The sequence below is a fragment of the Candoia aspera genome, chromosome 5, assembly GCF_035149785.1.
Source record: "Candoia aspera isolate rCanAsp1 chromosome 5, rCanAsp1.hap2, whole genome shotgun sequence".
Taxonomy (NCBI): domain Eukaryota; kingdom Metazoa; phylum Chordata; class Lepidosauria; order Squamata; family Boidae; genus Candoia; species Candoia aspera.
The window spans coordinates 27,130,731-27,158,016 of record NC_086157.1 but is presented as its reverse complement, the minus strand read 5'-3'; the positions used below and the strand labels follow the sequence as shown (position 1 = coordinate 27,158,016).

The 27,286-nt window shown below is 38.9% G+C and overlaps 1 protein-coding gene across 1 annotated transcript in view; it reads right to left on the bottom strand.

The window, feature by feature from the left end:
- Positions 1 to 27,286, bottom strand: part of STK24 (serine/threonine kinase 24) — a 34,518-nt gene that overhangs the window by 4,486 nt on the left and 2,746 nt on the right. Inside the window, exons 2-9 of the mRNA XM_063304829.1 lie at positions 22,299 to 22,529; positions 9,463 to 9,519; positions 8,755 to 8,863; positions 8,512 to 8,669; positions 5,344 to 5,529; positions 3,372 to 3,517; positions 2,127 to 2,250; positions 926 to 994 (exon numbers count right to left, since the gene is read on the bottom strand). Of these exons, the coding sequence (XP_063160899.1) occupies positions 926 to 994; positions 2,127 to 2,250; positions 3,372 to 3,517; positions 5,344 to 5,529; positions 8,512 to 8,669; positions 8,755 to 8,863; positions 9,463 to 9,519; positions 22,299 to 22,529 (1,080 nt within the window). The remainder of the gene's footprint in view (positions 1 to 925; positions 995 to 2,126; positions 2,251 to 3,371; positions 3,518 to 5,343; positions 5,530 to 8,511; positions 8,670 to 8,754; positions 8,864 to 9,462; positions 9,520 to 22,298; positions 22,530 to 27,286) is intronic.

The window sequence follows — 27,286 nt, the reverse complement described above, 5'->3', positions numbered from 1 at the left end:
GAAGGTACTGGTTATCATGCATAAGCCCCTTCATGTACAGGGCCAGGATATTTGATGGACTGTCTATCCCCAATTGTTGCTGCCCACCCAACAAGTTTGGGGTGGCATGCTGTGGATCTCATCTATTAAACAATGCCATCAGGTGGGATCTAGGAAGTGAATCATTGCCCCAGGATCTGGATGGTTCTGAGCCTGCTGGTGTTTAGAAAAGCCATGGCTCCTCCCTTGAGCACTGGGCCAGGATGTTGCACGAATCATCAATGTGTTGATATTTATGCAAAATTAATTTTGACTCTAGCACTACAAGTGTGTGTGTGTGTATGCCTGTATCAGTGCTTCTCAACCTTGGCAACTTGAAGCTGCATGGACTTCAACTCCCAGAATTCCTCAGCCAGCAATGCTGTCTGGGGATTTCTGGGAGTTGAGTCCACACAGCTTAAAGTTGCTAAGTTTGAGAAACACTGGCCTATGTGCTCTTTTATATTATCTATCTTTTTTTCCTGGACTTTTGTTTTTACGTTGTTAGCTGCACAGAATTGTTTGAGTGGGCAGCTATATACATTGAAATAAACTGAAACAAATAAATGGTGTCACTCCAACGCATGGCATTTGCCAGGATTTTGCTATGACAACCATCGTGCCAAGATCAGTGTACACTCCCTGCACCTTACACCCTTGGTGGAGGTAGTCATGAAGTCACTATTGTGGGTGGCCTAAATAGCCCCCCTACCCAAGACGCCCAGTTGCTCTAAAAGGAGGTAAGGACTGACCTTTCTGAAGCAATCAAAATATATCACTATAGCTGAACTCTTTAAAAAATGCTTGAAAGATACTCTTATAAGAACAACTCTGACTGCGTTAGTTTTCCATATTTTCTCTATCCTTTTCATACAATCTCTAAATGGGAGAAGAAATGCTAATTTACCTCTGCGAATAATGGCGATATAATTGTAGATAAGCATCGAGATGCAGGGCGCCTTTGAATGGTATTTTCCTTACCGAAAAAAGAAAAAATACATGCATTGCAAGTTAGTTAAAACAGAATATAAAGACTTCTAAGAAGCCAGATTGCCTGTTTAATTGCTTATTATAAGTTATTACACTACAAAAAAGAAAATAGATACATATCAAGTAACCAAATTATGTGCATGGCAAAGAGCATATTAGTATGGAACAATGTGTTCAAGTCCTAAACAAACAAACCTAGCAAAATAAATATATCTGATGGAACTCTGGAATAAGCTAATCTCCTGTCAGCAAGGAAGAGAAACAAAATAAGAGAAGGGAATACAAGAACAGAGGTGCACACACTGACTGCACAACGGCTGGTTTTTCTCGCCAATGATAGCTCTTCAAATGCTTAAACAGGGATTCCTTTGAACCTCATCTAAGGCTTTTCATTGGAAGGGGTGGTCAGTTCTCAAATTAAGTGGGAGTTTCAGCAGAGTAAGCAGGGCCAACATTTCCAGCTGTTTGGGGAGGGGAGGTTGGATGGAATTTGAGGATGATCAATGGGTAACCTTTATTTTGGCCCTCAGAAAGAGAAAAATGCTGCTGCTGAAAATTTCTTCCAACTTTTCCACATAATCTTGGGGGAGGGAGAGGCTTTGCTGCTGAACTGCAGTAGCAGCGATCTACGGATGCTTTAGGGCAGTATTTTTCAAGCTTGGCAACTTTGAGATGGGTGGACTTCAACTCCCAGAATTCCCAGTTGGAGACACATTGGGTTCATGGCATTTAGGAGGCTGCTGGAGAACATCATCAGACTCTCACTTCTTTGGATCTCGAGCACTGTTGCACTTTCAGTTGGGTTCCAAGTAAAATGAGAGCTGGGCGTACTTCCCAACTTGCAGGACAGAGAACACATAAGGGCAAGCAACAAAATTATGTATTTCACGCTGCTCTGCAGCAGCCAACCACCGCTGAGAAACCACTATTTGTCTCAAAGAAACAGAACAGTCTTGGTAAGCAGCACATGCATTTCACATCTGAGTTTTCAATGTGCACAGAACGAGGTCCTCACAATTTAGAAGAGACCTCAAGATAAGGCAGCCATCAAAATACAGTAGGTATCACTGTTTAAAATATTATGTTAATATCCCACAATATTTATAATAGTAAAATACCTTGTTTCTTTCCCACTCATGGAGTTGGGTCGCTCCATTCTCCAAATTCTTGGGATCTTTTTCTCGGATTGTGAATATCCAGTCACCTGAATCACTGCCACCTGATGCCTGATCATCTGTTTCACTTTAACACAAATAAATTTATGACATTTACAAGATGGTCTTGTTCAATTTATTATGAACTGATGACAATACAAAACTGGCAGATTCAACTGTATTTTAAAGCAACAACAAAAATCTAAATTATACTAGAAATAAAAAAATGGTGTGAACAGCGCTTCTACTAATTAGGAGTTAAGGCTCCTTTATTTAGCACAGATAACAGGCCTTCTCTATGGTCTTCTTCTACCTTTATATATCTTGGAAAGTTGTAGGAACCAAATTAAAGCAAGCAAGCAATATATTAGTTTATCCCACCATCATTGGCCTTGATTAAAGCATTAATGTCTGTTCAAGTTAAAATAAATCACTTGAGGAAGTCTGTGAGCAGAATGAAAAGTCTTTTAATAGCAAATCAAAGTCCTACAAAATGTATCAGGGATCTGTATTTGTGAATAGATGTTCGGCACACAAATATATAACAATCTGTTCTTTCAGAAAGGTTCAATACACAATAGAGAATAACCTACAGTAGGAGCCATCCTGTTTCTTCTTTCCCACTACAGAAGAGATACTTATTCCCCACATTTTCCCCCCAAATGGTAAGACCTATTTTCATGAATCATAATAAGAATCAATAAGGAAGGGAATTGGATATGGCCAGTGGAAAGTCTGAAGTTTTGGAGAAAGCCACTAAGACAACTCAAGCTTTCAGGAGCTTGGGGGCACTCTTCAAAATCAAGGAAGATGGTTGGTAATAATTCAGTTTTTAGTTTCTATACATAAAGTAGTAACAAAATTGAGCTTTGTTACCACAAAATGGTTCAGAGGATTAATTTCCAAAAGCCACTAGATAACCCCTACGATGGCTTAACTAGTGTGTTCCAGATAAGGGATGGGATGTTCTAGCGTTCTCTAAAACATTCCATTCTCAGAATGGTAAGAGTCTGCACATGTTTACTTGAACATAATTTTCAGGAACATATGCTACATGTAGACTATAAATATTTTGCTATTTTTTAAAAGATTAATCCAGAACATATCTAAGAATAGACTTTTGAATCTTATTGTGAATCTGGCCCATCTTATCTGAAGTACTCCTCCATCCTCACACACCAAAACGACCACACTTGTGCTCAAACTCACCCATCGGAATCTTCAGAGCTCGAATTATCGTGATTCTGCTCAGCCTTCCATCTTTTATGTCTGTCAATGAGATCTGTCAAGTAAGAAGTTTTCTTTGCATTTCGTATTATAAATTTGTGCTTTAGGAGTTCTTTGGCCGTTGGTCTCTTAAAAAATAGAAAGTAAGTTTCTTTACTAAATTGAGTTTAATTAGTTCATGGCTAAATGTAACACAGATCCAGAAGACAGATCAGCATCAGTAGGCACGATATTTTAACCACAGACAGTGGGGATGCCCAAAACATTTCTAGTCAAACACTTCTGAGTCAAAACAGGTTGTTTCAACAATTGAGAAGTATTGTGAACTTGAAACAATTCTTAAAATTCAAAGTGGTTTGAATCTGAAATTTTTTGCACACCCCAGATATACCAGCTGTAAATATGAGCCATCAATGCAATATATGTACAAAACACAACGCATTTGGGGCATTACGGAACTTGGGCCAAATCACTGTTTGCCAAGTTACTTTATCATTTTCCAGAAATGTTTCAAGCACCGTGAAAGGAAGAAGCAGTGAAGCAAGAAGCAATGTATGGGCTACAACCTCTCAGCCCATTCAAGTGGCTTTAGAAGAAAAGCAGTTGACAACATGGATTGTGAAAGGATATGTTGAAAATTTAATTTCTAATTATATATACTTTCAAAACAAAACAGATTTCTTTTTAATATGAGAAATTATTCAAGTCTACCTATAGAACACAGTGACTAGATAACATAAAAAAGTAGTTTTGTGAAAGTGATAGAAAAGCAGAGTTTCCACAAGTTTTGAAGCAATGGGGGAAAACTCCACTGAAAGTAAAAGAGCTGTATCTATATAGCTCTTCATAGCGATCCTGATGGTTCTCATATCCTCCCATTTATCCATGCCCCAGAACTTCGTATATTCATAAAAAAGATTTTGTTTTGCAATTGCTCTTTACAGAATGGATTTTGTACGATCTGGTTTTATTTTGTGTATAAAATAGAAAAGTACCACTTATTAAAACAGCAATTATACTCATTTTGAATTTACATTATAATGTTTTAATTCTTGTTGTAAATTAAGCTGACAAACTCTCAGGAGCTCCTCTTTTTGTTTGATGTTGGGAACAAGAAACCATCAGCACTGTAATAAAAGACACTGATGTTTCTGGGGTGGGTTTTTGTTTTTGTTTTGTTTTTTTGCAACTGTATCAGACAGATACAGAAAGCTCTCATTTTTAGAAAAAACTTGAGTAGAAAGAGAGTTCATATTTTGCCATGTGAAACAGTCCAATTTGTTCCATGTAATGAATCTGAAATGTTATCACTATCAGCAGTTGTTATTTCTCATTCTTCATTGATATTATTTTCATTAACTTCTGAAAACGTAAGTTTTGTATATACTGTATTTATGCACCTTTCCCTTGTCAGTCTCCCTTCTAGAGTTGGGATATTTCTTTCCCATCTTAAATGTTTTATGTATCATTTAAAATAAAATATTCTCACCATTTTATATGGAACCTGAACAAAACTGTGAGTAGGAGAGAAACAAAAATTACAGTGAGCTGCAAAAACCATTAACAGAATGGGTCTAAAGCAGTGTTTCTGAAACTTGGCAACTTTAAGATGTGTGGACTTCAACTCCCAGAATTCCCCAGCCAGCATGGAAGTTGAAGTCCACACATCTTAAAGTTGCCAAACACTGCTCTGAAGTATTAAACACACACTCTTCACATGGAAAGTAGATGGTAATCCATCCTTGGTTTTGAGTAATGAACTTAAAACATGTTTAGATTTCACTTTTATAGTAGTATACTTATTTTTAAAATAAATGTTACATGGCATGAACATTCATGTATATTCATCACTAGGACTCCTAAAAACAAACATGGACTCAACTCTTCTATTGCTACAACACACAGGGCAATTCACACATCATTCGGAGATATCCACCAAAATTGAGTAGCTTACAAAGCTGGGGTCTTTGTTCAAGCAGGCTTCGACAAACTCCTTCAAAGGTTTACTATAGTTTCCTTCTAATGTTGGTGGATTGTTCTTTGGGATCAGGAATAACACTTTCATTGGATGTAGCTCGGAATGTGGTGGTTGGCCTTTTGCAAGTTCTATGGCCGTTATGCCCAGTGACCATATATCGGCCTATTAACATAGGGACAAATTTATAGTTAGGCAGAAATTAGAAAATGAACTCATTTACAAGTATCCCATCTTTTTACTGACTATTCATTCTCAAATGTACATGTTTTCCTCTCTGCATCTTAATTTTAGGTACAAAAAGTAGAATATGCATGAAATGCTTATAGTCAACTTTTTGAATATGTTTCCCACACATTATATTTCTGGAAGAAGAGAGACTATTATTCTAATCAGGCATGCGCCTGATCAAAAGTGGCCATGCAAAATACCCTGATTTCTAACAGGCCTTTAATACCCCAATATTTCCCATATACTCCATTATTAAACAGTCCCATCATAAAGACATCACCTGTTTTTGAGGCTACTCTGAAAGAAAGGCCCAGGGTTGCAAGCTTGAGCAAGTAAGCCCTACTCTTACATTAACCACAGCCAAGGAACCTCATATTAGTAAAAAGAATGAAAAAGAATTTCAGCCAAGGGTAGAAATGGATTTGGACAAAATATGCGCATTTCTCAGAGGCCAAATCTACTTCTCTCAATAGATCTAGCCCCACATCTTGTTGTACCTTCTAGAAATGGTACAACTGTTCTCTGATGCTCTCTGGGATTTCTTTATAGTGAGCAACCTATATAAATGGGCAGCTGCAAAAGAATTTTTTTGTCAGTCACATATCAAGTAATACACAGTTATAATCGAAATTATTCAACCCCCATTGCAAATCAGACTTTCAGCTGTTGAACAAATCAAACAAAAGCAATTGAAATAGCTCAATACAACGAATGCTTCAAGTGGTGTCCCCAAAGTCAACTCAAATTGCAACTTATATGACTTCTCCAGTTTCAAAATTATTCAACCCCCTGAATAGAATCCGTCACAACAGCACACACACAGTATGCAAAACAGGTGTTGTCTCAAGCACACCTGATGCAACTAATCAAGGGCTTCATTAGTTGCACCAGGTGTGCTTGAGCTGGAACACATGAAATACCTGAACTGGCTAGGGGTTTGTTGAGTGTCATGTTTGACTGCATGTTAGAAATAGAGTATGGCTAAGTCAAAAGAAAGGTCCAAAAAGGTACGAGAAGAGATCATTGTCCTTCATCAACAAAGAACAGGATACAAAAAGATAGCGAAGACACTGAATGTTCCTAGAGACACTATTGGAAGCATAGTTGGCAAGTTCAAAGTTAAAGGAACAGTGGTCACACTACCTGGACAGGGCAGAAAAAGGAAGCTGTCAACGGCTGCAACCAGATTTCTGAGAAGGCAGGTGGAGAGAAACCCTCGAGTGACTGCAAAAGACCTGCAGCAAGACTTGGTGGCAACAGGCACTGAGGTTTCAGTGAGCACAGTAAGGCGTGGACTAAACACAGAAGGTTTCCATGCCAGAACTCCAAGATGTACACCACTACTGACCGAAAAGCACAAGAAAAGTCAGCTCCAATATGCTCAAAATCATATCAATAAGCCACAGAAGTTTTGGGATTCTATTCTGTGGAGTGATGAAACAAAACTGGAACTTTTCGGCCCATGGATCAGCAGTATGTCTGGAGGAAGAAGAACGAAGCATACGCTGAAAAGAACACTCTGCCTACAGTTAAGCATGGTGGTGGCTCAGTGATGCTCTGGGGCTGCTTTGCATCCTCTGGCACTGGAAACCTGCAGCGTGTGGACGGCAAGATGGATTCATTGAAGTATCAGGAAATCCTAGGAGAAAACCTCATGCCACCTGTAAGGAAGCTGAAGCTTGGGCATCACTAGACCTTCCAACAGCACAACGATCCCAAGCATATCTCAAATTCTACTAAGGCTTGGATGCAGAAGAAGTCCTGGAAGATTCTACAGTGGCCATCACAGTCACCTGACTTGAACCCCATAGAAAATCTCTGGTGGGATTTGAAGAAGGTGGTTGCAGCATGCAAACCCAAGAATATTACTGAACTGGAGGCCATTGCTCATGAGAAATGGGCTAAGATTCCTCAGAAATGCTGCCAGAAGCTGGTGTCTGGCTATGCATCTCATTTGCAGCAGGTCATAACAGCAAAAGGGTGCTCTACTTAGTTCTGAAGATGCTTGCCATGAAGGGGTTAAATAATTTTGAGACTGGAGAAGTCATGGTGAGTTGCATTTTCAGTTGAATTTGGGGACACCACTTGAAGCATTCATTGTCTTGAGCTGTTTCAATTGCTTTTGTTTGATTTGTTCATTGCAAACAGCTGAAAGTCTGTAAATTCTGACAATCAACCTGATTTGCAATAGGGGTTGAATAATTTTGATTACAACTGTAAAAGCTGCATTATTTTAGTCACTGCAAAAAGTAGCAGTTAACAATATCCAAAGTAAGCAGTTTGTATTCATTTCAAATTCTAAATCGTGATCAAGTATTTACGCATGTAATTTACCCTATCGGAGAGCCTCCCTACAGCTCCCACTGTTATTCTTCATCGGAGCATCTAGTAATGTTTTCAAAATGAAGAAAATAATTTTAGTACATTAGGGATGATTCTCCTAACAAGCCAAGTAAAGTCAACAGAGATGCTAGGAAATAGGGGACCCTGGGAACAGTGTTTTACATACTTTATCCATTCTTTAAAATAGTCTTCACTCCAAATAAAAATGTGTTGGAATTCACAGGTCCTCTTCTGTAAAGCTCACCTATGGCACTCTTACATGGACACACTCTCAAATTCCTAGAATTTTCTGCCACTCTGAGTAAGTTTCTAAAGTATTCTGGAATGTGACTGTAAGCACAATGCAAACAAATGGAAAATACACATCTTTTCCAGCATTTCCCTATCATTCTATATGTGGAAATTACAATTAAAAACCACTGAATAACTATGCTCTCATCTATAAAAATTCCCACAGATAAGTTGCCAAACCCACATATGTACATCTCACAGTGCAAAATATGTTTCCTAAGAAAGATAAAGAATAGGGCTCTGAGTGATGGCTGAAAATATTAAGTAGCACATTAATCTTACCTTTGAATCATAAGCAGACTGCTTTATTACTTCTGGTGCCATCCAAAATGGTGTACCCACAAAGGTATTTCTCTTTATTTGTGTATCAGTTAATTGTCCAGCTACACCAAAGTCTGCTAGCTTGACTTCACCTTGTTCTGAGAGGAGCACGTTAGCAGCTAGAAAATATTTTTAGAAGAAATTTGCAATTTGAAAATTTAAGCTTAAATTGTTAAAACACTAACAGAACCCCAATGTTTTTACCTTTAATGTCTCTATGAATTTTCTTTTCTGAATGCAAATAATCGAGTCCTTTCAGAATCTCTCTTAATATTGTAGCAATCTGGATTTCATCAAGCGAACCTGGTTCTAACTAGAAGAAACACATTACTTTCAGGACAAAAGGCCACATAATTAACAAAATTAACTAAAAACCGTGAAGTCCAATATAGTACATTTTTATATATTCTTACTTCATTTATACTTGTTCTAATGCTCAACAATTCTGTCAGGCTCAGGGATAGCAACTGGCACAAAGTCATCCAGGAAACTTCCATGGCTGACAGTGGACCTGAACTTAGGCATTTGAGCTACGATGGGATAGCAAACATGCAAGTTTCCATGAGGCACATCAATGAATAGAGTTGTGTAGTACACAACTATACAACTTCACAACTTTTGCCATTTTTGACTAAAAAAATAAAAGTTGTAATACCCATAAGCTTCAAATATATGCACTTTCAAATAAGTTTCCAATACTGTTCAACCAAGATTCTTTCAGTAATGCACATATATTCTCCCTTGTTACATGAATAATTAAAAATTCTGTTTGCAAAGTTTACAGTTCGGTGGTCATACATTTATTTTTATGATAAATGGTAGGATGTATACAAGGCATTTTATAAAAGCTACAAAACAATATTTAGAAATTCAGATGAACTATAGATATTTTCATAAAAACTGGTTACTTACAAGGTCAAGGGCAGATCCACCACCAAGATATTCCATTATTATCCATAATTTCGTGTCCTGTTAATACAAAATGTCATCCAAATAATAAAAAAACCAATTCTTCACAATTTTGAGTGTTATGTTATGCCTGCTTCATGTTGTGTCTGTACTTAACAACTTAAAGAAAGCACAAACTGAATGACAAAATATGATTTGCTGCCATAAATAATGGCTTATTTGTCATTATAAGATAAATAAACAGAGATAGTTATAAGCATAGCATGCCTTACAGAAATTAAAGGTCAAACTTGGAGTTTACAATAAGCACTCAATAGGTGGTGAAAGGTCCCCTGTGCAAACACCAAGTCATGTCTGACCCTTTAGCAGGACGCCGCTTTCGTGACGTTTTCTTGGCAGACTATAGCGGGGTGGTTTGCCATTGCCTTCCCCAGTCGTCACCTTCCCCAGCAAGCTGGGTACTCATTTTACCGACCTCGGAAGGATGGAAGGCTGAGTTGACCTTAGCTGGCTACCTGAGAATCCAGCTTCCGCTGGGATCGCACTCGGGTCGTGGGGAGAGTTTCAGTTGCAATACTGCCGCCTACCACTCTGTGCCACTCAAGGCTCACTCAATAGGTACTTTGAGTTATTAAAAGGAATTTTACTGTACAACACAGGCAACTAAAAAAAAATCTGGATATAAACAAAACCATTTCCAAAGCATGGGAATTTTTATCTTCTGCTAAATCTTCTCCATTACAAGTCTTAATTTAAGTGATGAGATGCAACCACTCTTTGGACTGAAAATGCCCTTGAAACTGCTTTTTCTTTTAGAACTTTTGTATTTTAAACAACAAAAAACTTGGGTGTGAAAAACCAAGCTGCCCTGTCATCTCATTCTGCTGGCCCTTCACCCTTCTCTTGTCATAACGCTTTTTGTCTCAGATCAAGAAGATGGACCAGCAGGAGGTCAGGCAGACAAAAGATAAAAGGACAGAGGCAAAGATCAGCCTGGACAGTGTGGAGGAAGTACAAGGACAGCCCAGGGATGGAAAAAGCTGGCTGAGTTACTTTAAGCAGGAGGAACCTATGGATAGGTGTGAACATGGTTCATTTCTGTGCATCTGTGCTTATGAGAGGACGGGAGTTTAGGGCTGAGCCATGCTGAGCGTGTAATAGGGGAATGTGATCTGTATGGAGTCTCTTGCATAATTTGGGGAAAAATCATTCATGGAGAACTGAACCTCAGAATAATTTATTTAGAGATAATCTGGAGAAACTGGCTGGACTTTCAGGGAAACAGGTGTTCCATTAAACATGAAAACGGAAGGTTCAAAAGATTGTGATTTTCTGCTTCTTTCACCAAAGTGGCGTTTGTTTTGTTTTTCAGTAGGTGCTTTTTTATCTCTCACACCCCGTATTGTTCATTTTGCATCTACCACGCTATTATGTTTCAAACTTTGCTTAGCAATTCCCTCAAAAATTTGATATTCCAAATCAGTATTATGTAAAACTAATACATTGACAATAGTTGTCTCACTGTGAAGCAGACAACACCAACAAGTGCAAATACGAAATCATTTGTCAAATAAGTGATGTGAAACAGAGAATGTGTATCTCATATATCAGGCCAAGCATTCATTCTGGTATCTTTAACAGCAATAAAAGTATCAGAAATAATGCATTTCAGGGCAGCATTTTTAGACGTTTCCAGAAAAAGGGGGAAAAAAAACAAACCTTAGACTATAATTCCTTCTAAAGAATCCAAATTCTAGTGTCACATAAATTACAACTCTCCTTTTATCTTTCACTCTGACAGAAGATGGTACAGTTACTACTAGAAAGTAGATTGTTGGAAGATGACCAGATTTGGGGTTGATCCTCTAGTCCAGCTAACATTTAAGTGCCACCCGGAGGCATGCTCCTATGCTCTGCTTTAGAAGGAACACAAATCAGTGGAGAATCCATTCACCCTTCCCACTCAAAACTTGGAACTCAAGATGGGGGATGCAAAGGCAATCTCCCTGCTCTCCAGCAGCTCAGAGCTTGAGAAAGGACCGTGTTTGCTCTGCAACCAGGTCTGAGCTCAGGGGATCTTGCAAGTGCAGAAGCAGGCAATGTCTTTGTGCCTCGTCTTTCACCCTCAGCTGAAGGAGAGGAGAGTGAGACCTCCTCGCTTCGTTCCATCCGGTCTGTCACACTTGCCACCTTTTATCTTTGTCTTTTATTGATTTGATTGTAATTTCTTTGTTTGATTATTGTGAACCACCCTGAGTCAGGCAGCAGACAAGATTAATAATAATAAAATAAATAATAGAATATTAAGAATCTAAGTAGATTATATAAACATCATTGTATTGAAATAATGTATTGTACCAAAACTGAGAAGATGGGGCAATAGATGGTCTATATGGCTAGATTTAATAACACGTTAAAGGACTGAGCTAGTTCTACATTAACACTGTATGGTTATATTTTTAGTTTCTACAAATGTCACTCATTTAATCTGTATATTCTTTTAATCTGTATATTCACTTATTTATTCTGCATACGGTATTCTTTTCTGATTTTATTAGCATGGTTAAAATTTTGGTTGCACTTCATATCTTCTGGTTGTTATATTTCACCAATAAAATGTTTTTTTAAAAAAGCTTGATAATAGTAATGATAATTACTGGCTGTGCTCTGGCTCAGGCAAGGGATACATAAGATCATCCCATTCTGCTTCTTCTTGGATCTGATGCCGGACTGCTATAAAATCTCTAACAGCTGGAGGTCTGTGGATTTCAATTAGCTTCCCAGATAGTTCTGTCAAAGTTACACTATCTTAAGTTATTCTATTTGTTAACGATGGAGGCTTTCCACATTTGTAAATGCTAGTTTCAGCTTCAGACTATACTGTATTATCATGATGTGCAAAGACTGCAATGATTTATGAAGGTATGATGCTCACTATTTTACACACCCCTAATATCAAATCTCAGATTTACTCCACGTACAACTCTTGGTTCTTAAGTTCACAAATTCTAAATTTGGAACAGACAAATAGTGCCAAGATATTTAATCTGTTAGCAACTCTGTAGTATTATGATTCATCATTTGCAGACACTAGCAAAATACAGCATCACAGAAACTCAATACAGCAATGTAGAAAAAAGATGCAACTTACTCAGCAAAGCTTTTATCTTTCATTTTCAAATCAGAGTTTCCCTCCGACACATTCTTTCATGCATTTAGAACACTGAATGTCCAATTATTTATTTCATAAATAAACTAAGATCTGAGTATTTCCTACAGGCACAGCTATGTTTGTTACATACTAAAGAAACCTGCAACATCTCAAAGTCTTAATACATAAGATTTCATGGATCATGGTCCTCTCATTGGATGCATATAGTGTTGCCCTGAGAATGATTTATTACATATACACTACTACTGCTGGAGGACAAAAAGGAGAATAATAAAAATAAAGATCAGAAAGAGTAAGAAACCTTATACACTAGCAAAAATAATATTATTGATAGTCTGTTTTGCTTGTGAAGAAACCTGTAATTCATACTGATTGTACATTTAACTATACATATGGGGTAGGGGTAGGGGTAGGTATACTGAAGGTGAGGTCAGAACCATCACACCAATCACGGTTTACCAATTAAGGGAGAAAAGGTTATTTGCCACTGATGGCTTTGTCATTAGCCATCTAACACTTCAGCCATTCTCCTCTACTGATCTCATGAATGTCTTTCTAGTATATCAATAATTACAAAAAAGAAAACTGCAACTCTGGTTTACTTATCCACCAAACAGCCATTTATTAGACAAATCATTATATTCAAAAGAACAGTATTTTCTAGAAATTGCTCTACTACACTTAAATGCCATCTATTCTGCAAATGGTAAGGAGGAATCAAGGCATTAAAATATGTGCAGGCTAATATAAAACAATTAAGAAACTGGAGGGGGCCCAAGTCTATACAAAGCTGCAATAAAAGATCATTCCAATGACAAATGGGGAGATAATTCTTGCTTATTTTCTTACTGATCATAACATGAGTGAAGACCATGCAGAGTTCTGTTCAGAGTTCTGATCACATCCTTTTATTGCTAGAGGTTTAGTATCATTTAAAGAAAAAAGGAAACCATTTTAGAAGCTTATTGTCTGTGGCATGAGAGAAAGAGGAGGGAAAATCTAGAAGATGGACTTGTTCAGCATTTCTGCCTATCCCTACATTTATATGTACTATAACATCTCTCTCACTGGACTTTACTCCATCCATCTAATGAAGAGGACATGAACCACAAAATAAGAAAGATGCCACAAGACTCCTTGTTTTGTTTTTAATGAAATGATCTAAGACAAGAGATGAGTCCAGTTTTCAGCTTTATTAGGAAAAACTGCTGAACTTAAGAACTGAGACCATGGCAATAGGTTGCCTAAACCAATTTGAATTTTTATCACTATAGCAAGGGTCGACAGGTCCTAGGTTTTTAAGGTCAGGTGTTTTATTTTGATTTATCACAAAATCTCTAGATCAGTGTTTCTCAACCACGGCAACTTTAAGAGGTGTGGACTTCCACTCCCAGAATTCCCCAGCCAGCATTCCCCACTGCTCTAGATCCTTTGCAACGTGGAAACACAAAAATTGAATGGAGAAGCAATGAGCTTCTAAGGACATGGTCAACTCTGGCATTTTTTGACAGTACAACTGAAGGCCATACACAGATTTATTTGTCCCTCTACTCTCACCTCAGCTTTCTTGATTTTCACAGTCTGAATTTGGAGGGTAATCTTTTTCTCTATTTTTCTCTGCCATTAAATCACTGATCTGGAAATCCTTGCCAATCTTTTTTGTTGTTGTTTATTCGTTTAGTCGCTTCCGACTCTTCGTGACTTCATGGACCAGCCCACGCCAGAGCTTCCTGTCGGTCGTCAACACCCCCAGCTCCCCCAGGGACGAGTCCGTCACCTCTAGAATATCATCCATCCATCTTGCCCTTGGTCGGCCCCTCTTCCTTTTGCCTTCCACTCTCCCTAGCATCAGCATCTTCTCCAGGGTGTCCTGTCTTCTCATGATGTGGCCAAAGTATTTCAGTTTTGCCTTTAATATCATTCCCTCAAGTGAGCAGTCTGGCTTTATTTCCTGGAGGATGGACTGGTTGGATCTTCTTGCAGTCCAAGGCTCAGAATTTTCCTCCAACACCACAGTTCAAAAGCATCGATCTTCCTTCGCTCAGCCTTCCTTATGGTCCAGCTCTCGCAGCCATATGTTACTACAGGGAACACCATTGCTTTAACTATGCGGGCCTTTGTTGTCAGTGTGATGTCTCTGCTCTTAACTATTTTATCGAGATTTGTCATTGCTCTTCTTCCAAGGATTAAGCGTCTTCTGATTTCCTGACTGCAGTCAGCATCTGCAGTAATCTTTGCACCTAGGAATACAAAGTCTTTCACTGCTTCTACATTTTCTCCCTCTATTTGCCAGTTATCAATCAAGCTGGTTGCCATAATCTTGGTTTTTTTGAGGTTTAGCTGCAAACCAGCTTTTGCACTTTCTTCTTTCACCTTCATCATAAGGCTCCTCAGTTCCTCTTCACTTTCAGCCATCAAAGTGGTATCATCTGCATATCTGAGATTGTTAATGTTTCTTCCAGAGATTTTAACTCCAGCCTTGGATTCCTCAAGGCCAGCTTGTCGCATGATGTGTTCTGCATACAAGTTGAATAGGTAGGGTGAGAGTATACAGCCCTGCCGTACTCCTTTCCCAATCTTAAACCAGTCTGTTGTTCCGTGGTCTGTTCTTACTGTTGCTACTTGGTTGTTATACAGATTCTTCAGGAGGCATACAAGATGACTTGGTATCCCCATACCACTAAGAACTTGCCACAATTTGTTATGGTCCACACAGTCAAAGGCTTTAGAATAGTCAATAAAACAGAAATAGATGTTTTTCTGAAACTCCCTGGCTTTTTCCATTATCCAGCGGATATTGGCAATTTGGTCTCTAGTTCCTCTGCCTTTTCTAAACCCAGCTTGTACGTCTGGCAATTCTCGCTCCATGAACTGCTGAAGTCTACCTTGCAGGATCTTGAGCATTACCTTACTGGCATGTGAAATGAGTGCCACTGTTCGATAGTTTGAACATTCTTTAGTGTTTCCCTTTTTTGGTATGGGAATATAAGTTGATTTTTTCCAGTCTGATGGCCATTCTTGTGTTTTCCAAATTTGCTGGCATATAGCATGCATTACCTTGACAGCATCATCTTGCAAGATTTTGAACAGTTCAGCTGGGATGCCGTCGTCTCCTGTTGCCTTGTTATTAGCAATGCTTCTTAAGGCCCACTCAACCTCACTCTTCAGGATGTCTGGCTCTAGCTCACCGACCACACTGTCAAAGCTATCCCCGATATTGTTATCCTTCCTATACAGGTTTTCTGTATATTCTTGCCACCTTTTCTTGATCTCTTCTTCTTCTGTTAGGTCCTTGCCATCTTTGTTTTTGATCATACCCATTTTGGCCTGGAATTTACCTCCAATGTTTCTAATTTTCTGGAAGAGGTCTCTTGTCCTTCCTATTCTATTGTCTTCTTCCACTTCCGCGCATTGCTTGTTTAAAAATAATTCCTTATCTCTTCTGGCTAACCTCTGGAATTTTGCATTTAATTGGGCATATCTCCCCCTATCACTGTTGCCTTTTGCTTTCCTTCTTTCTTGGGCTACTTCTAGTGTCTCAGCAGACAGCCATTTTGCCTTCTTGGTTTTCTCTTTCTTTGGGATGTATTTTGTTGCCGCCTCCTGAACAATGCTGCCAACTTCTGTCCAGAGTTCTTCCGGGACCCTATCTACTAAGTCCAGTCCCTTAAATCTATTCTTCACCTCCACTGCATATTCCTTAGGAATATTAGTGAGCTCATATCTAGCTGATCTGTGGGTCTTCCCTAATCTCTTTAGTCTGATCCTAAATTGTGCAAGAAGAAGTTCGTGATCTGAACTAGTACAATCCAATTGGCCAAAAATATATCAGTACATTCAAATTTATCTTAGTCTGTTCCTGCACTGAAGAACATGTTCAACAAACTTCAATTGAATTCTTTCAAATTGACTTAGTCCATTAAGCTAAAGCTAAAACTGGAATAGCAGCCTAAGGACACTTACATTTCTGAGTTCAAGGGCATTCAGTGTTGAAATTAAAATTAGCCAGCGCTATACAGACTTCTTTTTCTTCAATATGACACTTGTAATGATTTAAAATATCTGCATATTCATTTTGATAAATAAGGATTCTGAAAATTAATACAGTACTAATAAAACAGGGTTGGCAACTTATGGAACAGCACCCCCTCAGAAATTCAGATAGCCCTGACCCTGCCAGCCTTTTGCAAGGCATGGAAAACGAGGCAGTTCCCCCCAGACATTTGGGTCAGGAGGTTAGTTGAATTGTTGTTATTGATGTATTCTTTTTTTTATGAATGGGGCTACTGTTTATCCTTGGGCACCAGGGGTTGTGGTTTTCAAGTTTTTAATCCTTGTACATCTTCCAGAGTCACCTGTGTGAGATGGACAGGCATTCTCATACACACACACACACACACGCAATCCTAAAATCTCTTCTTCAGATTCCAAAGACTCCACACCAAAACACAGTTCCTAGAACCACTCCATATTTTTAAAAGTCGAGATGGGCTTCACCCACTTTTTAAAAAGAAGACCTGCACTGGAACTCTTAGAAACAACGCAATACTCATAGGCTATTAGGTTGCCTGCTCCCACAATAAAGGATGCCTGGCAAGACTTTTTTGAGTAACATACACTGTTTGTGATACTTCTACCAAAATAAAGATTTCATAAGAATTTAGTTTAATTTAATTTAATTTCATAGGAATTTAATATTCTACCACCTTAGAACAACTTTAGTACTTCTCGTGTGTGTGTGTTATCTTAATCTCTCTCTTCTCCAGTTATGAATCTTGACTCAGGGCGACACTGGAACCTTTCATATAATATTTTTAGAAAAAGAAAATGCAGGTTAACAAATATTTGGATTAGGAAACCTGGATTTGTGTTTCAAAAATAGCAGTTGTTTCTTGTAGTGAAACTCAAAACAGAACCTTAATAACTCACAGAAATATGAGCTTCTGTAGAAAAGAGCCTGTTTTGCCAGAAGAACAAGTAAAACTAGTATTTGTTCAGTTACTACTGAAGCTGCAGTGGTGCCAAATAGAACAGCAAAAGAGGGAACAGTGAGCATTTATGAAAACTTCTTACTTCTGATACGGTGAATCAGTAGGGCATGTGGTTCAAGAGTCAATGTCAAATGCTAAAGCAGTTTTACTTCAAATCTAAGTGCCAGTTTTAATAACTTGATATGAAAAACCTCTTTTTCTCTATAGTGACTGAATTAACCTTGTCAGTAGTTGTGCACTAAAACATTTAAAAGATTTGGCAACTGAAAGAGATTATATGTGTTCAATCATTTTACCTAATAACACCTTGGAGAGATCTTTAATTATTTTGGAGATCCTTATATCCTTTAAACCCTTGGTATCATGATGATCAGCTACCCTTGGCTGATATAGGGGAGAGGGGAGATATAGATCAACTACAAAGTTATCTTCTGAATGGTAATCCTTAGTGCTAGCTGTATAAAATATCCTTGCAAGAAAAGAAATACTGGTGTTGAACATGACACATCTGTCATGTTTAGTTTTCCATCCACCCACAAGGTCAACCACAAGGGAAAATGCACATCTTGACAGGCAATGAAGAATACATTTGGCAAAACAAAATTCTAGCATAACTTATAGTTGGAGGAGAATAAGGAAGCTGTAACACAAATAGCTTCAACGTGATAGGAAAGTCCTATCCATCTTAAGGTTTAATAGTACGACCAGAGAATTTGTTAAACTGGAATCTTACTCAGACTTTGAATTTTATCTACATTATTACTGTATACAAAATTGTAAGCTACTACAAAAGACCTGATCTGCCTAAACAACATATTTTCACATTTCTGTATCTTTCTACACTGCAGTAAAATCTAATATATGGGGGGCTGTGGACAAGACTTAAAAATTATGATCTTTATGCACTGAAATCATACCTTGTTGAAGAACTGTTAAAATATAGTGACTTCTACTTAGAAAGGATCAGATATATTTTGATGTCTAAAGCAAATAATTTAAACAGCAGCCACTATGATGGTGAAAAATAGGATAATTTGTTGCTTATTTTTTTAAAAGGATTTCAAAATTTGCTTTCTGCAGCAAAATTGCCTAAAAGTGCAGCCAGCCCTACCATTCTAACATTTTAAACTTCATAACTCATTGGACATCCAATTATTTCCTTGGCCCTTTTTTTTTTTAGTTACAGCATTCAGCTTTTCTTGAGAGACCCAAAACTATGCTTTTATTTTCTTTCTTTCCTTCTTTTTCCTGCAAATATGGCAATATTCAATTAGAGGTAGTTCTAAATTAGCGACAATTGGGATCCGTCACTAAGCAAAACATGTGACCACAATGGAGGTATGACGTCACTTCCCATTCAGTCATTAAGCAAGTCACCGCTGGCTGTTAAGCAAGACATCACATGACCATGACTTGTGATTTTACTGCTGGCTTCTTCATTGATGCTGCTTGCCAGAAGTTGGTTGTGAAGCACACAAATGGTGATTGTGTGACTGCAGGATGCTGCAACGGTCATAAATGCGAGGGCTGGTCATAAAATTACTTTTTCAGTCCTGTCATAACTTTGAACAGTCGCTACACAGGGCAGTCATTAAGCAAGGTCTTATATGAGCAATACAAGAAGTTTAGAAAGAATCTACTATATCTCCAACTGGGGTATAACCAGCCATACATCACAGAAAAGCAAGAAATAAAAAGGGAAATTAAGCAGAAACAAGGTAGGCCAGTACTAGGGTAATCCTAAATTTGCCACAATGCAACCATTCTATACAGCCATTGTATACATCTATACTCTTACTAGTTTTTTTAGAATCTCTTAAGAAAAGACCCTTTATGGAAGATTTGTTATAAAGGATATAAAAAGAGGGTATCTCAGTGGTCCCTAGATTCTACATACCTAGCAACCCCATAACCCATTCACCTCACTCGGAACTTCTACTGCTATTTATCATCCCCATACCCTTTCTTCCAAGGCAACCAAGAGCTCCACATACTTCTTTTATTCTGCAAGCTGTGTTCTATTTCCAACATACTTCTCTCTATAAGCTTTCCGATATATGACCCATCGGGCTACAGTAAGCTACGGTTTTGTATCAACTGGATTCTGAGAATATTTTAATTAGCACTCTCTTATCTTTTGTAAATTATACTTCTGAAATGTTTGTGGATGTTCTGAGAATTGCCCATCTGGACAATTATTTTTTTTTAATCTCTTAGTGCGCATTTAAGAGCACAAGGTAGACTGACAATTTGACATCCCCTTCTGGGGAAAGAGAAGAATCAAGAGGATCAACTAATAATACCCTTCTAAGGGACGCGGTGGCGCTGCGGGTTAAACCGCTGAGCTTGCCAATCGGAAGGTCGGTGGTTCGAATCCGCGTGACGGGGTGGGCTCCCGTTGCTAGTCCCAGCTCCTGCCAACCTAGCAGTTCGAAAAAATGCAAATGTGAGTAAATAGGTACCGCTTTGGCAGGCAGGTAACGGTGTTCCGTGTAGTCATGCGGGCCACATGACCACAGAAGTGTCTATGGACAAACGCTGGCTCTTCGGCTTTGAAACGGAGATGAGCACCGCCCCCTAAAGTCGGACACGACTGGACTTAATGCCAAGGGAAACCTTTACCTTTACCTAAAGTCTAGTTCGGTGTTTCTCAACCTTGGCAACATTAAGACATGTGGACTTCAACTCCCAGAATTCCCCAGCCAGCAGTTGAAGTCCACATGTCTTAAAGTTGCCAAGGTTGAGAAACACTGGTCTAGTTTGAAGGGCGATTATACTGCAGACATAGACTGACACCATTTTAGGAAAGCTATGCAGTCCCACTGTACCATGCTAGATTTGGGCAAAAGAAAGAACAATCCAAAACTAGGGAATTCCTAGTCATACAATAGGTTTGTTGACAGAGAAAGCAATAATGATCCTGCTCTTAACCTATCCATGCTGTTAACATGCTAATCCTCTTCCTATGCTTAGTTTAAATATAGACTCTTAGACTGTTTAGTGTACTACAGGTACAAAACAGAAATCAAATAGTAATTGAAATGCACTGGGCACTGACATGATTCTCCAAGACGGACCTAGTGACCTTCAAGAACTTTTATCTAATTCTACAAGCTGAGAACATTTCACTCTCCAAACTACAAAACTCACTCATAAGCTGATCCTTTGAACACCAGACTTGCCATCTTTGCAGAATTTCTAAAGGAAAATGCAGCTGCTTTTCCAATTTGTACTGAGATCTGTTTCTACTTGCACAGTCACTCAGAACTTTCAGGGCAAGTCCTTAAAGACTGAAGTAGTAACAAAACCTGGACACACACAGCATGCACACTATTAGCAACTGAGAAATACCTACCCTCCTCTCCCTGGATGTATGCCATCAAAACCATCAGATGTTGTTATAGCAACAGAAAAGGAATGGTAACTCTGGCCCAGTTTCTATGTCTCTAGACTTATGCAATAAGAAGAACCAGGCACAGATCTGATCATGGACGCAGGTACCTGATGTCACAGGAACCCTCCAGAAATTTCCATAATCCAGAAACCAACCCTTAGATTTCTGACCACAAATTTGAGAAACCCAGTATAGCCCACTCCTATACATTAATATATGTTTGGCTAGGTATCATCTAAAATTTATTGGATCAAGAATTACTAGGAGCTTCTGCTTTGCCCCTCCAAATTCTACATCAAAGTTATCATTTACTGCATTCATATCCACCTTTACTATCTTAGTTATCTTCCAGACAGACAACATAAAAATAAACAGCTAAGCAAAATCTAATAAAAGCAGTTACAATCAACTATTACCTTATTCCGATGAAAAAGGTCTAGCTGTATGGGAAGACCTTTCTTAACCATAGCAATGTTTGGTACTGAGCACATCTCCTAAGGGGGGTACATTCCACAGAACGGAGCAAGACAAGAGAAGACCCTCTTCTGTGTACCCAACAAACAAGTTAGGAAATCTTTTAAGGGAGCCTCTCTGGCTGGCCTTAATGTCAAGGGAACTTCAACAGTTCCTCAGGTGGTCAGATCATAAGCTATTTAGGCCTTTAAAGATCAAAACCAAACCTTCTGAGGCTTCCCAAGCTCAGGAAAACTTCAGGATTGGTGAAGGGTATTGCAAATGGGAAAGAGAGGGAAATCAGAATTGTGCAAAAGGACTTTCTGAATTCCCTAGTTGCAGAGAACACTAAGGAACTTCCTGCAAAATGAGCCAGGAATTTCTTACATTCTGTATTCTTTCCAAATGACAACTCCCAAGGTTCTTTATAAGAAGCCTAGTAATTAAAAGGCTAAATTGGCACTGACATTATATTTATTCATGAAAAAGGTGGGTGCGGGATATATGTGTGTGTGTGTGTGTGAGAGAGAGAGAGAGAGAGGTGTGTGTATGACATGAACATACATACACCCTCTCTAAATATTCTGATTTTATAAACATGTACGTACTTCAACTTTATACTGAGCAGTTTTCAACATACGTTGTCTCTACATAAAGGAACAGAAAGACACAGATTTATCTTCTTTAGGTCTTACAGAATAAGCATCTCATTTTGCCTAGGCTTCAAAAGGTCAGATGGCTTCACTTATAACCATTCAGCTATTTTACAAATACTCCAATCCATAAATTAGGCACACTGCAAATACTACATTTCAGAGGAAGGACTTACCTTTAAATAAGACCCATAATATTTGGTGACATATGGACTATCACACTGACTGAGAACTGTTATTTCTTGCTGTATGTCTTCTATTTCATCTTCAGCTTCTTCAAGATCAATAATTTTTATAGCAACAACTTTCTGTGTTCGGTTGTCAATGCCTTTAAAAACTTCACCAAATGAACCTTTGCCTATCTTTTCCAGCTTTGTAAAGAGTTCTTCTGGATCTGCCTTCAAATTCTGGAAGAAATATTTAAATGAACATAATCAATAAAGCTGAGGTTATTAAATTTCTAATACTGAACTCACAGTTCACTATGAACAAGCTGTGTTAGCAATTTTGAGATCACTGATGCTTCAAGGAGTTGTGCAAAGCAATTAATCCTAACCCTAACTGTACTTTAAACGTAAGAAATTAAATCTCATGTAGTCTACATGCAAAGCTTAAACGGAAGAAATACCAGAAACAAGAAATGTAAAGGAATCAGAACAATGGACCCATGAAAAATAAACCAGAAGCTGAAGATTTTAACAAAATTAGATTCTTTTTTTAAAATTATATAATCATTATATTTGAGGGTTTGCAAAAATGAAGAACTTAAGCAAGCAATGCTCAGGAGGTTGGTTAAGAACAAAACAAAACTAAAAGGGGGATTGCGGGACAAAGATACAGGAAGGCATATATTTGCCATTACAATCTGATCTCCCCAATTACTTTGAAGATTGACCTTTATACTATACAAACTCTGACCTAAAAACACTGCAGGATAATTTAACTTCGATTTTCAATAAGCACCTAAAATTACAAGAAAAATGCAGTTTAACCCTGTGGAGTCTAACGTTAAGTACACTAGTGCTGGAATCAGTCTATCAAGTCAGCAGGTTGATCACAGCCAAGTATAACTTAAAACATTTCGCAGAATTAACACCGTTATTGAAGTTCCATTAATTAACATTAAAACACCATCCTTATTTGGGAGGGTTACAAATCTTCATAGGTAACAGCCGCATATCGAAATAGTGGAAATCTCTAAAAAAGAACAAAGGATTAGGAAGGCATTTCAAGGAAAAATAACAAGTAATCGTCACACTGGGATAGTCTACACTGCCACTTCCACAGAATTTGTCCACTTGATCAGCTACCGAAGACGTATTTTAGCTAGTCTGTATTTATTTTCAATACATTTGCATAAGCACAAAGTAAATATATTTGAGTTATCATAAAAAGTACCTAAGCAGATTAACTCTAGTTTGGCTGATCTCAAGAAAACAAAGCTAAAGCAGGACTGGGCCACCATGAAATCCCTGTGGTCTCCATGGGGAAGCTGAAAAAACACTTCCTGGAAGCAGCAATGGCAAACCAAGTTATTGTCAAAATAACTACATGATTACATGCAGTCAGCAAGAGTCAGCTCAAAGGAAATCTTTTCCTTCTATAGTGGTCCTTAACTTTTTTGTGCCATGGACCTTTTGGAGAAGGGCCTGGAGAAACTTATGGATCCCTTCTCAGGAAAATGTATTTAAATGCATAAAGGTAGTCCTCGAATTACGACCATTCATTCAGTGACTGTTCAAAGTTACAATGGTGCTGAACCAAGGGACTTACAACCAATACTCGAAGTTCCGGCCGTTGCAGTGCCCCCACAGTCACATGAACAAAATTCAGATGCCTGGCAACCAGCCTGAACTTAGAACCAGTTGCAGCTTCCTGCAGTCACGTGTCGCCATTTGCGACCTTCCCTGCTGGCTTCCCACAAGCAAAGTCAATGGGGAACTGGCAAGGAAAGTCGCAAGTCACCGGGGCAGTCTCCTCCCGGCCCTCCACCAGCCTTTATTCGCTCGCATGCACCACGTGCCCTCTCTCCTCGGCCTCCCTGCGCTTGCACACATGCATGCACCCTGCACCCTCTTTCCGTGGCCTCCTTGCGATCGCACACAGATACGCCACACCCTCTCCATGGCCTCCTTGCAATATCACACACACAACTTAAGTACCCTGCACCCTCTTTCCCCAGCCTCCCTGTGATTGCACACACCTCTTTCCCCGGAATTTCTGAGCTCAAGCCACACTAAGCACCCCCTCCCTCAACTCATGCGCAGCCTGTGCAGGGCCTCCCAGGGCTTCCCCCGCCCCCCTGGGGCACCCGTGTGCTCCTTACTTGGGACTCCCTCTGCTTCCCACGTAACAACCGGCATGTCTTGGGGTTATGACAACCAGGACTGCCTGGATTGCCATCACTAAGAGATGTGACTGCAGTCAGGAAATCAGAAGACGCTTAATCCTTGGGAGAAGAGCAATGACAAATCTCGATAAAATAGTTAAGAGCAGAGACATCACACTGACAACAAAGGTCCGCATCGTTAAAGCAATGGTGTTCCCCGTAGTAACATATGGCTGCGAGAGCTGGACCATAAGGAAGGCTGAGAGAAGGAAGATTGATGCTTTTGAACTGTGGTGTTGGAGGAAAATTCTGAGAGTGCCTTGGACTGCAAGAAGATCAAACCAGTCCATCCTCCAAGAAATAAAGCCAGACTGCTCACTTGAGGGAATGGTATTAAAGGCAAAACTGAAATACTTTGGCCACATAATGAGAAGACAGGACACCCTGGAGAAAATGCTGATGCTAGGGAGAGTGGAAGGCAAAAGGAAGAGGGGCCGACCAAGGGCAAGGTGGATGGATGATATTCTAGAGGTGACGGACTCGTCCCTGGGGGAGCTGGGGATGTTGACGACCGACAGGAAGCTCTGGCGTGGGCTGGTCCATGAAGTCACGAAGAGTCGGAAGTGACTAAATGAATAAACAACAACAAGAGATGTGGTCATGTAACACTGCGCTTTACGACCACATCACTTAGCGAAGGCAATCCTGGTCCCAATTGCTGTCATAACTCAAGGACTATCTGTAGATACAGGCTGTATTACAAAGGAAACCAATTATGTTCGATTACGCTCATAGCAAATATGTAATATAGTAATATATGTGCTTCTTTATAAATCCATTTAAAGAAGTAACAAGACAATACCATTTTTAGAGCATAACAATTCTAGATAGTTATAGTTAGTTAGATTTATTGAAGTTAATGAACACTTCTGGAGTTTAGAGGCCATAAATTACTTTTTGCTCACATACATTATTGAATAAAAAGTTAAATTTCAGTTAGTTTGGTCAAAATAGAAGGTAGTCCATTTTTTTCCCACCCATGTTCACCGAGTCTCTGAAATCTAAGACCCCTACCTTATAGTATACAGGTTTGCATCACACATTATGCGCAAGTTACAATTAATTATGCACAGACCAAACCACAGCTGGCCAATTAGTGATTGCTTAGGGAGGTGGGTAATTTTGTTTTCTGCATATTGATAAACGTCAACAATGACCCAACCTAGCCTGGAGACACCATGCATAGATGAGGAAAGACTAAGTAATCTCCCAGCCCCTAAACTCTCTTATGTGTCATGAAGAGGGAGCAGCTCAGTACAGTTAGAGGCATGGCTCCACTTTGTGGTTGTTTCTAACTTCATTTCTTTGCAGAGTAAACGTCTGGTTAAGCATAAGCATCAATCCAGGTTTGGGCAACAGTCTGTCTCACAGACCACGGAAAAGAATGCTGGGAATTCATCCTGAGAGCCAAAGTTCTCCAATTTTTCTTAATCTGTGTTAGATTAAACACTGAAGTAGGCAGTAAGGAAACAAAGGGCAACTGAGAATGGAAAACACTGATGAAGCATACAGGTGATATTGAATTTATGGCATTGAGCAATTAATAAGTAGTTTTATAACCAAACCACAAGAAAGACTATTAACAGCATATTAAGTTCCATGTTCAATAGGCTTTTTGATGCTAATCCAAATACATGCAAACAAAAATCCAACATGCCAAATATAAATATGCCATGACTGAGTTGACCATATATACTGTGTGTGTGTGTGTGTGTGTGTGTGTGTAGGCAGGATAAAAATATGATGATGATATCTAAAGCCCAACTTTCCTCTATCATGAATTTCAAGGCAAAATATAGACAGAACCAGGCCTACAGAGTTTCAGCAAAGTTCTTATGTTTTTAACTTTGCTCTCTGATTAATCCTATTTAAAAATACATCCTATTTTAAAATATTAAGAGCCCAATTTAATTAAGCGTGGGAGCAGCAACCATACATCGGAAAGTCCCCAGGGGCTCAATAGTTTGTTCCCTTTCCTCAAGACAACAGGAACACAAAATGATTCACATAAATCCAACAAAAAGGTGTTGAAAAGAATACACAGAAAATCAGTATGTATAGCCTATAAGCCCATAAGCCCATTCATTTTGAAAAATAAAAGTATGGTTCTAGGCACAAGGGCTATGCAAAGCATTTGAAAGAGGTGCTTCCCAGAGAACTTTAGAACAAAGCAAGCATTTCTCTCTGAAGCTTTAAAGCAGCTACATCTGTTGGAAAGCTCACCTGCCCTCAGCCATCTCAACAGGTGTGTGCATGAGCAACACTTCACTTCACTGGCAGTCCCAGCAAAACTGTTGCCTGAAAATGCACACCCAGGCAACTGGGGACAGATAACAAATTTAAAGATCAAGACTGTAATAAAATAACCAATGCATTTTCTTTGGACAGGCAAGTCTCTTTATGAATAGCAGTAACTTCTTATAATTTAGCTTTACCCACAGTTGCACAGAATCCTAGGGATGTGCTGCTGAAACAGCAGCAAAGGTAAAAATATACAAAGAAATGTTCAGCCCATACAGGAAGAGGTAAATGGGTAAAAAGGATGTAGATACACCAATCACATTGATTTTGTCCTTTTTCTGCCTCCTGAAATTCACTTAAGGGCTAGTAAAATGAAGTTGGGGAGGCAAATACAGTCTCTCTCCTCCAGTTTCACTGTATGCTGTTTGTGCTTGATTTTATTGCACTGATTTGGTTAACTGCATGGGCTGGCTTCACTGGGAGCCTCTGAAGTATATAATTTTAATAAAAAAGTAAACAGTGTTGCCTTAACCA